Here is a 13,637-nt window from a genome sequence, read left to right on the forward strand (position 1 = left end):
AAAAAAATGATTAGTGTGCTCTAATAAAATTGACCCTCCCTGCCCCAAGCATACTATTGATGGCTGTGTATGTGATATATTTGTTCTTAAACTAGACCAAACAAGGAGGGAGGACTGAAAGTCATCTCTATATATTGTCTTTATGTACAAAGAATGTGAGAGGTTGGACTTAGCCTGATCTGATGTACTCAGTAACTTTGCACAGAAAGTGAAATACTGTTTGTGTTGGGAATATTAAGGATTATATCTGCTAGAATATTAACTATGTCAGAATTAAGGAGGATCAGACTAAAGAAGACTTTAAATATTATATATTATCTTGGGACACTTCTGCATACTTCAAAATTCTTTTAGTTAAGGATAAACGTCAGCATCCATTTTCAATTTTAAGGGTTAGGGTTAATTGCAATTTAAATTATTTTTATATTAATAATTATAATTTAAAGCATTGATTCAGTTTATCAAGCAACAAATCACATCATCGCTTATTCATGCTATGCACTTATCAGAAGTACAAATAAAATGCTGTGACCTAAATATTAAGAGTAAAGAACACTGTAGTATGAAAAAGAAATATGATAAATGAAACTACATTCTCTTTTCCCTCCTTATTTGAATAAACAATGGCCTTCTGAAGAAAAGTGGACAATTAAATGGTTCATCTAATCTTAGGACAACCAACTATGTACAGTTAGGTTTTTTTTTGTTTGTTTCACCCCAAGTGTAATCAAACTTTCCACTTATTTTAATATCACCAGATGGTAAAAGAAAGATTTGTATCTGTACACATTTCTAATTCTTTCACAAGGTAATGAAAATGTTTTAGACTAAATAAACCTCTTGTTTCTCCTCTAAAAAAATATTAAATCTCATACTTCCAAATAGGTAGATTTAATATTCTTTAAATCACACACTATAAATCATAGACAAGAATCAACAATAGAACATATTCATATAGTTTTAAAGTAGAGAATACTTTTAAGATTTGTCAAATGCTTTTCATACATTGGCTTACTTGATCTTCACAAGCCAGGAAGATAGGTGTTACTCCCTTTTATGGAAGAGCATTGCGTCTGAGCTCAAGTGCCTTGCCCAGGGTCATAATGCTACTACATGTCTGAGGCAAGATTATGGTTTGGGCTTTCCTAATTTCAAGATTCCTCTAATTAAATATCTCAAAGTTACAAGTGACCCAATTCCTCTACTGGTTTACCTGTAGAGACATATAATATAGATATAAATAGTCTATTACCCAGGATAACTTGAATACAAAAAGTGGTTGAAAAAATATCAGGAATATATGTAATCACAAAAAAGTGACCTTGATTACACACAGTGAGGGAAAGTAACACTAGTATTCTAGAAAAACCAGAAGAAACATATGGTGATAAGGTATGGATGAATTGTAAACTTTGCTACAAAGACATCCTTTTATGGCTCCCAGGTCATAAGAATTTGTTTAGTTAATTATCAATCCTATTTCCATGCCTTTCTCCCAATACTTTTTACATTCCCTACCCATCCCCATCTAAAGTGCAATTCAAATATTTCTCCTGAAATTTCTGATTACCTTGGATCTCACGCTGCTTTGAATGGCTGAATTATTAGTTATTTGATTTTTTTTGTCCTTCATCCCATTGTAGTTATAAACCAGGGTACTATAGTGTTTTTATCTGCTAGTAACTAGCACATAGTAGTGCTTACTCATTTGAATTCAATATATGGAGATTGGGAGGAAGCAGTAAATCAATGATTCTTATAAGATACAATTCCCAGTGTTATGATGTTGGAATTTTTCCAAAATGATAAATGTACATAATTCACACAAAGACTATTATTAAAAACCGATAGTCTTTCTTTTAGTGTATATATCAATATCCCAAACGTAAGTAGTATTAACAATTTTCTGTGTAACTAGAGGAAAACATTTTACTTATATTTTAAACAGGGCTTTTTGCAAATTTCTCACCTCCCTCAGATCAATTCATTATTCAAATTCCTAATTGTAATTGCCATACAACAAAACATTTCAACTTAAATTCATAAAACTATTTAATCTAATCTAACTTCCTTTTGTGGATGAGTGATTTAAGTACAGAAAGAGAAAGTGGTTTTCCCAAAATATCACTCCTTTTCTTCTTTCCATTAGAGAACAATGTTATGACTTAAAATCATCTGGACTGGGTTGACAGTTGCTGACACAAGTGCCAGTAGGTGTGTCACACAAGTAAAAGAAATTCCCAGATGAGGCAAATGGCTCTACCAATTCATAGCATTTTCTCTGCAATGAGGATCTTCAAGCAGTTGAAAGACTTGGCCAGTTGCCAGAGAAGGGCTTCAGAAGCAGGAATGCCTAGTCTTCAGTTCCATGTTCATTAGGCCACACTGCCTTTTGGAGTCAGCTATTTATTACAGTTTGTGGAATTTTTTTTTTTTTTTGGTATGGAGGATTGGGGGGCTGAAGACAGATTAGAAATAAATGGGTTATTACTCAAGAATAGCATAATCCATGTTATGAAAGTGGCCTATGTATATAGTATAGCCTTTCAAGATAACGCCTCACTAGTTTACCTCCTAAATGATTAAAGGCCAGAGTCTGCTTTGCTCTAAAATGGTAAAGCATATTCCCAATTAGAAATTCATGACAAACCCTAAACCAGAAATTTTCTATTACCATATTGATGACACTTAGCTTCTTTGTAGGTATTTAATTCAAAAAGTGATGCTAATATCTTTTCTTATAAGCTATTTGGTTAAATTTCAAACCAGACCTGTTGAAAATCAAACAGTCAAATGAAATGGGAATCAGAACAGTTCATTTAAGTTTATTTGTATTTGCCCTAATATGTAACAAATTCTTAGCAGCAAATTTACCTCCACAATTATTCCTTGTGTAGTCTGATGTTAAAGTTCTTGAATATCTTTTATATTCAAACACATTTATGCATAGTAGAAAGAATACATAATCTTGAACCATCTCCTCCAACCCCCTCGTTTTACAGTTAGGAAAACTGAGGTACAGAGAGATATTAAGAGTTACTTGCCCAACATATACAGTAAGCATAGGTCAGGATGTGAATCACATTGCTTATTCCAAATCTAATTCTAATTCTAATGAATGTAAATCAAATGGATTAAATTTGCTACAGATAACCCACAAAATAAATGACAGTAAGTTGAGTAGAAAAAATATAAGTCTTCCTACAAAAGATTAAAATAATACCAGCCATCAACAAAATAACTTCATCTTACTCAATTTTAGAGGACAAAATAAACATAGGAATTATTTAAAAGCAAACTTGATTATTGTTATGTAATAAATGCTATATAATGCTTCAAAAAACTTCTGAAGTTCCTTCTTGTAGTACTACCTTGTAGTACCACTGGGACAAATTCCAAAAGTCTTCTGTATAACAGTAAGGAAACCCTCATTTGTCCGTATTAGGTTATTCAAAAGGAATCTTCAAAATGTGCTTCTTGACACACCAGATAGGCCCTTTCAATTACCTGAAACTGGAGCTAAGAAGAGGTCAAGGAAGATGTTGCTTGGTCATTAAAAAGATTCCAGTGATCCCATGGTCATCCATTTTTATTCCCCCAGATCTCATATATTCACCAGATCTACCTTATCTTACAATATGACAACTTATCTTACAATATGACAATCTCAGTCTGCACAAAATCTTTGGAAATTAGTTATAAAAAATCCATCTACAGAATTTTCTGCATCTTATTCATTTTTGGCTTTATAGCATGGTTAAGCACACAATCCTAACACTATTATTTTAGAACAGGGGTAATCATTTGTTGTGTTGTGGACTCTTTCTTAGAATGCTTTTTAAATGAATAAAAGCACTCTGAATTACAAAAAAAAAATTATATTGAAATAGTTTTGAAATAAACACAAATAACTTAAAATTCCTATTTGAAAAGTTTCTTGAACTCATTGTTGCCAATTAGAAAGATCATTGCTCATCAGTCGCATCACAAACATTCACAACTTTCCTAAATGGTTGCTCAAAATGTCTGTCTAGTCTGCAATACAAAAAAAAAAATTATGTGAAATAATCAAGTGCTTGCCTATAAGGCACAGTACTGATAGAATAAAGATTAGTAGATACTCTTATCAGTCACTAAATGAAGCCATAAATCCCATCCTTTTCTCTATTACTAATCAGCTCAGCAACAATTTTTTGCTTTTGAATTTAGGTAAAGATCCTTTTAAAAAGGAAAACAATGGAAAAAAGGAGCATACCAGGAAAAAGAACAATCCATGGAAGAGAAATTCAGTTCACACAGAAATATCCTAATATATTGTTCTTATGGGATTTTCTTGGCTATTCCTTTAAGGCCTTTTACAATTGAGCCCTAACCAAAATTTCAAGTCATAACACCTGGTACTTTTCAACCAACACTTATGTTGCAGTCAATTTGGACTATTTTTCTCTAGGTTCTTTCTTCCCACATGTAAAAACACTACTGTTCAAGCCCTAATTCAAGTGCTATCTCCTCCACTATGTTTTATCACTTCAGCTAGAAATGATTTGGGAATTTATAATTTTTTGTACAACGTATCATTTGCTGTTTTGTTATATTTATCAATAAAATCATAATCTTCTTGAAGTTAGAGGCTGTATCAAGTCCTTCCTTTCACTTCTCAGGGCACAATTACAGAGAACACAGAATACTTAAAATCATCTTTTTTGCTCTTCCTTTTCTTTCTAAGTCCAACTTCCTCAGTAGCAAGCTCTCCTGGAGAAAAGGGACATTAACATTCATAACAACATATAGATCTATTGACTCAACTTTATGAATCCGGAGAGGCATATGTCACGAAGAAGTTGCTTAGAATGCACATAACTGAATTGGGGATATTATTTTTAAAAACCAACCAAAAATCTCAGAAAGCAGTTGATGTTGGGAAAGAAGACAGGAAAAAGTAGGGGAAATAAACAACAAATCTTTTTTGTTTCCAGTTCAGATCCATCATTATCACCTAATGGACATTTCTGGAGAATGTTACCTTTGAGCAAAGGCTAACAAATAAAAGCAGTTTTCTGTACAGTTTTAAAATAGCTATATTTACATAGTCTATTCATTGTCAGAATTCAAGTTTAAATCAATACAAAATTTGCTGAAGCACTCATTACTGTGTCCCAGTTTGGTGCTTCTTCAGTTCTTTCCAGCTTGGTTGTTTTGATAAGTGCTATGGGATATAAAACATAAAGAGTATGTGTGTGTGTGTCAAAATAGTCATTTTACCTTGTTCCAACTATGATCAAACATTAAAAAAATCTCAGGTAACACATATTTAAAACAATAACAATTAACTAGTGTTTATAAAATTCTTGCTATTTGCCAGGGTTCTTAGCATTTTACAATTATCTCTTTTGATCCCTACAATAACCTAGGAGATAGATGCTGGTATTGTGTTCATTTTATAGTGAGGAAACTGAGGCAGAAAGAGATTAAATGACTTGCCTAACATCAGAGTTAGCTGATTGTTTGAGATCCTATCTGAACCTGGATCTTCCTGACTCCAGTACTGGCCTTTTATTTATTGTGACACCTAATTGCCTAATTATAAAGAAGAGCACCCCACTTTATCTCCTGAAAAGTTAAAACAAGAGGGAAATGTGACAGATTAGGAAGATAGAGGTTTCACAATTTCATCATCCCAAGAAAGAGCACAATGTTAAAGTGAAAAATAGGCCACAAGGGAAAAAAAAATTCAGCTACCCATTTAGTTTTGAAGAATAAATTAAAAATTTAAACCCTTTTTCAAGGCTTAATACCCTAGTCATAAATAACAAATGAGAAAGCAAACAAATATTTTTTTCACCAAAGTACTCAACTCCATGCCCACAGCTTCATCAAAAGAATGTAGGAGGCATAAATCATCTTGTTAACAAATAAGTTTCCCTTAGGATTCCTTCCATTTTGAGTTTCAGTAAGTTTCTCTTTCAAAGAGAGGACAATTAAATACTCCCTTAATTATCTCAATCGTGCCACAAAAATATTTTCTCTAGGACTCATCTGAACTGAATTAACTATTTCAGGAAGGGTATGCTTTTCTTCTTTTTGGGACGTAAGAACATATTTAAAGTGTGCCACTTTCACTGTGAATAAAATTTTCATTACTAATCAGTTTTCACCATTAAAAATAGTTTTTGGAAATCTGATGTAGGTAAAAATATTGTGTAATTATCAAGAGAACCTGTTATTTGTCACTTATTTTCCAAGTTGTGATCTGATGAATGAAAACAAATTAAGTCACCATCAGTGCTTTGATGATAAGAGGGAATAAGAATAAAGATTATCTTTACAGCTAGCCACAAGGATTATCCTTCTGTTTATTGATATTTTCATTTCTTAATGATTTTTTCTACTTCATTCATCCACAAACCCCCAAATAAGAGTGATTCTGATGTTTTGAGACTGATGACTTTTTGCACTGCTTTTCACATCCTAAGTCAGGTTATCAGAAGTGAAGTTGTAATATGTCTACAATGACGACAATTTATATGTCTATATGTAATTAATGAAACCCTGGAAATTTTAAAGAATGCAGGCAAAAAAAATCCACTGGAAAACAAAACAAAAAAAAGTGGAGTTGGGAAAAGGAGAAAGAAAAAGGAAACAAAACAGTTTATGTTGACAAACATTTGTAGGTTTAATGGAGTCTTGAAAATCTCTTGTAGTGTAGCACTGTTCTGCTTTTATCCCTTGGCCTAATTAAGCACAGTTTTATACTAAATAATTTGTGAAATGTGAGAAAAATATCACCCTTAGACCTATGGTAGAGATGGCTAAAAATAAGCAATCTGTCTTCCTTGACTCTGCACCTGTTTTTATACAATATTTCAAACAACTTGTACTATATATAAAATTAGACGTCTTATTTTTAGACTGTCACATGAGAAAATGGGACCACTAAATTTAACTATAAAAATCTGGGTTTCTCATTTGCATAGAAACTATTCATTGCTTAAGTACTAGTTATATAATGTAATTCTTTGAATTACACTTCTCTTTTAAGATTAAATCATAAAGAAAAAGGATATTTTGATTAATAATTATCAATTAAATTTATTAGAACTTATGCTTGTATAATGTAGGTGTAAACTTTCTTAAAGGCCAAACATATAAATCTTCTACTGCTGTGCAGGTAGTTTAAAAAATACACACACACACACACACACACACACACACACACACACACACACAGCATATTGCAAGAAATTGCTTGGATGGTTAATGGTGAAGCCAAATGAGAATGCTCTCAATGGCACAGCAAGCCCCAAATTTGAAGTTCAAGCACACTTAGGGAACTGACCTCCATTTACTCATTCTAAAGCCCATGTAACAATTACCATGGGAAGAACAGCTGTCACTGAGCCCTAACAACAGCATTAAGCAGCTACTTGCTTCCCAACTTACCATCTTCCTTTTCCTTTCTGCAATCTGCTCCTCTGATTCCATTTCTACTTCATTGCTAATAGCAGTTTTTTCTTCTATATCATCAATAAAATCTGGCTCCTGAAAGATGGAAATGACTGCTTTACAGAAGCTCCACTAGTCCATCTACAAACTAGGGAAATCTACTATAACTGGATAGAGGTGCTAAAATATCCATAAACTACTAAGTCAAAAGCAAACAACCAGTTTTATCTGCTGCAACAATTTATAAACTACAACCTATTTAGAACCAGTTTTGAAACTATAAGTCTCCTGATTCGAGAACCTGCTCAAATCCAAGCATCTAAAAATTTTCTTTTGTTATTAAATCTCACAAAATTCTTATCAATGAAGAACCTTCAAAATTTTTTTTCAAAGAGATTGTTTACACAAAGACATAAACATGGTCTTATGCTATATATTTGTATTCATCCCAAAATCATATTATATATATATATATATATGTTATACACATATATATAAAAAAATACACTTCCTCAGAACCATACTGCTCAACAGTGCCTTGCATATATAAGGCATTTGAAGTCCATCACTTACTGTTTTGTTTCTTAGTGATTAAAATGATCTAAACATACACACAAACCACCATTACTAAAAAATAAAAACACCATTAAATTTAAAAAATAATAAGATGTCTCAAAAATCTCATTGACTCTTGATTGATATTTTACCTTATCAGGAACAAGGTTGTATTTAATTGTATTTTTGTCAAAGAAACAGAAAAGAAGTTTACTGCTGAATGTTAGAATGATTTCAACATTCATCACTGAATCAAAGAAACCAGGGGAAAAACCATCAAGAAGATTCTAGTTTTTGCCTAGTTTTCTTTAATGAAGCCAGTCTGGAAAAGCCCACATTTAAGAGAAAAGAAAACCTATTTTACTAAAATAGTACTATTCCAAAATGAAATAATTTCAATAACCTTTCTTATTGAAGACATTACAGGTAAAAATTTTGGTAGAATCTATACCTCAACTAAGACAATTTGGAATTACTTTAAAAAATAAGAATACTTAAAATATTTATGCAGAATTTTAACTTTAAAAACAATAATGGGATGTTAATAAAAATCCTTCCTTTTGCTTTTATAAAAGTTCATTATATTCTCTGAAAGTTAATATTTGCAGTACCTGATTATTTGATATAGATAGTCTCAGTGGAGAAAGTTTTCTTTGTTTATTATCTGGGCTCCTCATTTTATTGGTGGCACTTTCACAATCCAAAGTAATATTCTGATTTTGTGTTTCTTTTTCTTTCGAAATGTCCTTCTCTTTTTTCCCTTTTTTCCTTCTGGTTTCATAACCACTATTAATGTTTTCCGTTGGTTCAGAACACCGTTTTAAAACAGGACATTCAGGATTTTCTTTGAGGCATGCACAATCCACTTTATACTTGCTAGGGATGGGAGAGAAGAAATACCCAGTTAATATTTATTAATAAACATGATTACAAAAACATCAATTTAATCTATTTTAAAATGTCTGGCGTTATATGATTTATGTCATAAATGTGTCTTATGTTAATTATAGGTAGTTGAATCACATTTTATAGTTGGAACAAAAATATAATTAGGAATCAAGTTTCCTAAAGAATGAATATCAAATTGGGGATGTGACCAAATACATCATAAATGCATAGATATTATAGCCTTATTTATAACTCTGAATAGTAAAATTACATTCAATATTTGTTAAACGAGCATATGGGTTCTAAGAGAATTTTTTTTTCTCTCCCAAAATAGGTACATGACCATAAGATCCTAAAAGATTTTAGTGACAGTCTTGGTTGATCTTATTTGAGAGGTGAAGTAACAGAGGTCAAGAAAAGTTAAGTGCCAAGTTCAGTAACAAGACCTAGGATTTGAACCTAGATCTTCTCCAAATGTTACAGAAACATTCAAAATAATCTTCCTGCTCTTAGAGCATCACTTTTCAAAAACTAATCTTATCACCACTAGATGTCACACTAGTGCATAATTAAACTATCAGCAAACTTGGTAGCAAGAAATGAAATGCAAATCTGTTTTCCAAAAAAACAAAACAGCCAAATTCTAAACTGGTAAAAAAAAACCCAAACAAACGATGAATTGCCTTATTAACATTAAACCAAAAATCACAATTACTCCTAAAATTGGGTTCAAACAGGCATTAGAAAATAGGTGAAAATGAAGAATGTTAATGTAAAGTTTAGTACAGTATTAGGTTTATTTCAAGTTCTTATAAAATCTATGTTCAAGGATGCATTTAATGAAAGGCAATTGTAAAACAAATATAAAGGTACCTATAAAACTTTGGACTTTTATAATGCTTTTTGTATTATCTTCTGTACTATACTATCTATTGTATATTTTGTATAATTATGTATCATACCCTTTTAAGCTCTTTAAGAAGAATCATTATCTTAATCATCTTTATATGCACATGGGTAAGTGTTTAATAAATGGTTTTTGAAGAAAAGGACAGCCCCACCCCTCCCCCAACTAGAGGACAACTCTCAGAACAGCTGTCCCCTCACACCTTTCAAGGCTTGTTGAGAAAGACCCACACTCAGGTTTTTGAGAACTTGCTCCAGGCCTGCCGCACCACCTGGGGACTCTCTTTTGCAGGGAAGACTGTTCCAGTTCCTTTCAGCACTTCTTCATTAGCCCATTTTCTGGTGGTAGCAGCAGTGGCACGGAAGTTTTACGAGTGATGGCGGCATGTCTGGCTCATGCTTCCTGAGGTCAGCTCAGGCACTCAGCCCGCCCGGGGAGAGCCATCCATGTAAGCCCCAGCCCTGTTGGACAGGAGCAAAGGAGTGAGAACGTGCCAGCCAGACATGCCGCCATCACTCATCACCACCAAAAGAGAGAAGAGGGGATAATGGAAGAAGTAGGGAACAAAGTCTACTAGTGGGGCAGGCCGGGTGAGCTGGGCCACCTGATGCTGCTAGTCACTGGAAGATTCCAGTTTCCAAAGATCTGACTCCATGGGGCTGAGCTGAAAACTACCTCTATGCCATGCATTAAAGAAAACAGGGTTTTATCACTGAGAGTTGCACATTATTGAAACCATTAAGTGTCAGTGCCACCCAGCCTCACCTACCTCATCTATCTCGGCTCCCTAATCCTCATCCTGGACTTGGTATGATACCTTTGAAAACTGCTCTTGGCACATGTGATTTCTGTTGGGGTTAGAATCATGCTACCAAATGGCTAATACTGCACAGGCTGCCAATTCTAGTTTATAATCAAAATCATTTGGTTTGAAGCTGAAACCAATTACTTTCTATCTTTAGCTTTTAATTTATAGAGTAAATAAATTCTGAACAATATTCTTAAAAATCTGTTTAGTTGAAGCAGTAAAAGCACAGTGAGAGTACAGATTGAATTCACACCCAGAACAAAATCTTGTTCTGGGTGCGAATTCAAAGTTTAGACAGCAAAACCCTTCGATTTAAAGAAAAAATTTTTTTAATGTGCTTTTTTCAGGGTTCTCTCAGACTAACATAAGGGGAAACTGTTCATGGGAAATAAAATACAGGGTGTCTCAAAATTCTTTATTGCAGTTTTAATAATTTAAAACTGCATCAAGACTTCTGGGACACCTTGCATTAGTCAAAATGCCTTATCTGTGAACTACTGCATAAGGCAATTGCTATGAAGCCCTATTTTCATAAAAATTAAGGAAGAAAGAGCAAAGAAAAAATTAAATACACCTCACCTACATGGTGAAACTATACTTTCACAACTATGACAGTGAATAATTAAACAATATAACGATTCTGTTTCACTTCATATCTTTTCCTAGAATCTCTGAAAACAGAGAATAGGCCAAGTTTAATGGTTTTAGTAGGCAACTCAATTCCCAAGAGAAGGAAAAGGACTCCTAAGCAATAAGACCTCCAAGTTATCTGTTCTTGAAGTGTCAGCAATTCATTTTGGGAAGGAGAGATGCAATGCAACCTACAGGAAACCTTTGACAGAAAAAGAAAAAAGGGTGTGAAATTAAGGAAAATAAAATGATTTTTTGGTTACATCTACATTTAGTTTTACGATTTTAGTCTTTAGTCATATTCTAGGATGCTATCACTCTTTTGCTTGTCAAGGCCTCAGATGTTCTTAGAGAACACTAGATTAAAAATATAATAGCATTAATATTATTTTGGAAATGTAAAAGAAACAAGCAAAAACTTAAGTGCACCATTTCTGCTCATTTTCAACTGCTATTTAAGGTGACAGAGAAACAAGAGAATCATTAAAAGTCAATTGTAGATTCAACCTTCATCACAGTATTATCAATTAAACTGGGGAGAAGGCAAAGAGAAGATTTAGCTCTTTTTGGTTAAGAAATTATGGGGGCAGCTAGGTAGTGCAGTGGATAGAGCACCAGCCCTAAAGTCAGGAAGACCTGAGTTCAAATCTAGTCTACTTCCTAGCTGTATGACCCTGGGCAAGTCACTTAACTTTTTCTTTTCTTTTTTTCTTTCTTTCTGAGACAGTTGGGGTTAAGTCCAGAAAATTACTTTTGAAAAAGCATCTTTCTAAATGAGTCAACTTTATCCCCCACTGTCAAAGTGAACCAAATTCTATGTGCTGGTTTAACAGTATTTTAATATGGAATATTTCAATTCGTAATCCTTAGTGCTTTTCAGCCCTAGGAGAAGGGGAAAAGTAAAGGAGAACATACAGTCAACTTGGCATTTTATCAGTTTAATGAAATCCCAATAGAGGCCTCAACTTTGCCAGTGTAGACAGGCACTTTCTCTGCAATTCATACTCTTAGAATGGCCTGAGGCATTGAGAGATTATTAGGTGATTTGTCCAGAGTTAAGACAGAGGGGGAAAGGAGGTGTTTTCCAAATTCCAAAGCCAGGTCACTATGAAAACACCATCTTTCCAACTTAACTTTCCTTAAAGGCAAAAAGGATTTTTTTTTTTTTTGACTAATAAATTTATGGTTACTCTCTTCTAAACTAAAAAGCACAGGGATGGAAAGTATTTCTGCATGAAGTATTTTTAACAGAATAAAACGCTCTTTTCTTTATATCAAAGAAAAATAAGCTATTCCCAAAAACTGTACTGGGTAAATATATGAGCTTTTTTTTTCTTCTGAATAGCTTTTATGGAGGAAAAATCAATAGATTCTTAATGTTTCACAAGTAAGATGGACCACCTGCTTTCGGGGAATCTAAATCCTTCCATTTCTTTCTTCCTACTTAAAAATCATTCTCAGAAGCTAATAAAGAATGATAATTGTTACAAATCCAAATTACTTTTAATATGATTAAAGCAATGATAAGTGAGAAAGCTATTCCTTAGTCTTTTACCAAGGTAAAGTAGGATTACTTCTGTAAAAACATGTCACTAAAAAAGTCTTAGTTGATTATATATTTAAAAAAATATGTACCAAATGGCAACTCTTGTACATACCAATTTCCATAGTCAAAATCAAAAGCTATAGTAATTTCAGTTCCTTTTGGAATGCTTTGGATGGAGTAAATATAAAGATGAATGGTTCCATCTTCAATGACATGCCTCACCTAGAGAACAAAGAAAAATGAAGCTTAGTCCAAAATTATTTTAAAACATTTTTATCCAAATAAAATAAACCAGACAATATTTACTAGGTTCCTTGGAAAAGAGTGAAATTTAATAAAACAATGAACCTAATTTTATACTAGCTTATCAATCAGTCTTACATTCATAATTAGTAATGATAATATTATTATTACTATATTTAACAATATAGTAATTATTCAATATTTTAGACATTATATAATATAAATGAGATAATATTATAATAATTCATTTAGTTAATTAGAAACTTAAAAAACCCATAACAATCTTACCTAAGTCCTCAGATAGTATTTTATCCTTACAGAACACCCTAGAATTTTAGAACTAAAACAATCTTAGAAATCAAATAGTTCAATCTCTTCCTTTTATAGATGAGAAGAAAAATGAAGCTCTAACATAGAGTAATTTACAAGGTCAGGAGCCAGTAATAAAGGGAACAATAAGAGTTTGAACCCAGTTCTTTCTGAGTCCAAATTTTGTGCTAGGTTATTTGCTACCATCCAATGAAGTCCTAAATTACATCATACAATTCATGGAAAATGAACTAGATGAATAACTACAATATACTTGTTTGTAATTAGCAAGTGTTCTGTTTTTATGA

The 13,637-nt window shown here is 32.7% G+C and overlaps 1 protein-coding gene across 4 annotated transcripts in view; it reads right to left on the reverse strand.

The window, feature by feature from the left end:
- KMT2E (lysine methyltransferase 2E (inactive)) overlaps positions 1–13,637 on the reverse strand; it is an 81,918-nt gene that overhangs the window by 15,065 nt on the left and 53,216 nt on the right. For 3 of the 4 annotated variants that reach the window (XM_051961699.1, XM_051961701.1, XM_051961702.1), the window contains 3 exons: positions 12,890–12,999; positions 8,610–8,874; positions 7,441–7,539 (listed from right to left, as the gene is read on the reverse strand). In XM_051961699.1, coding sequence (XP_051817659.1) covers positions 7,441–7,539; positions 8,610–8,874; positions 12,890–12,999 — 474 coding nt within the window. The remainder of the gene's footprint in view (positions 1–7,440; positions 7,540–8,609; positions 8,875–12,889; positions 13,000–13,637) is intronic. The other variant, XM_051961700.1, reaches the window with a different exon arrangement.

Source organism: Antechinus flavipes, chromosome 5, assembly GCF_016432865.1.
Source record: "Antechinus flavipes isolate AdamAnt ecotype Samford, QLD, Australia chromosome 5, AdamAnt_v2, whole genome shotgun sequence".
Lineage (NCBI taxonomy): Eukaryota > Metazoa > Chordata > Mammalia > Dasyuromorphia > Dasyuridae > Antechinus > Antechinus flavipes.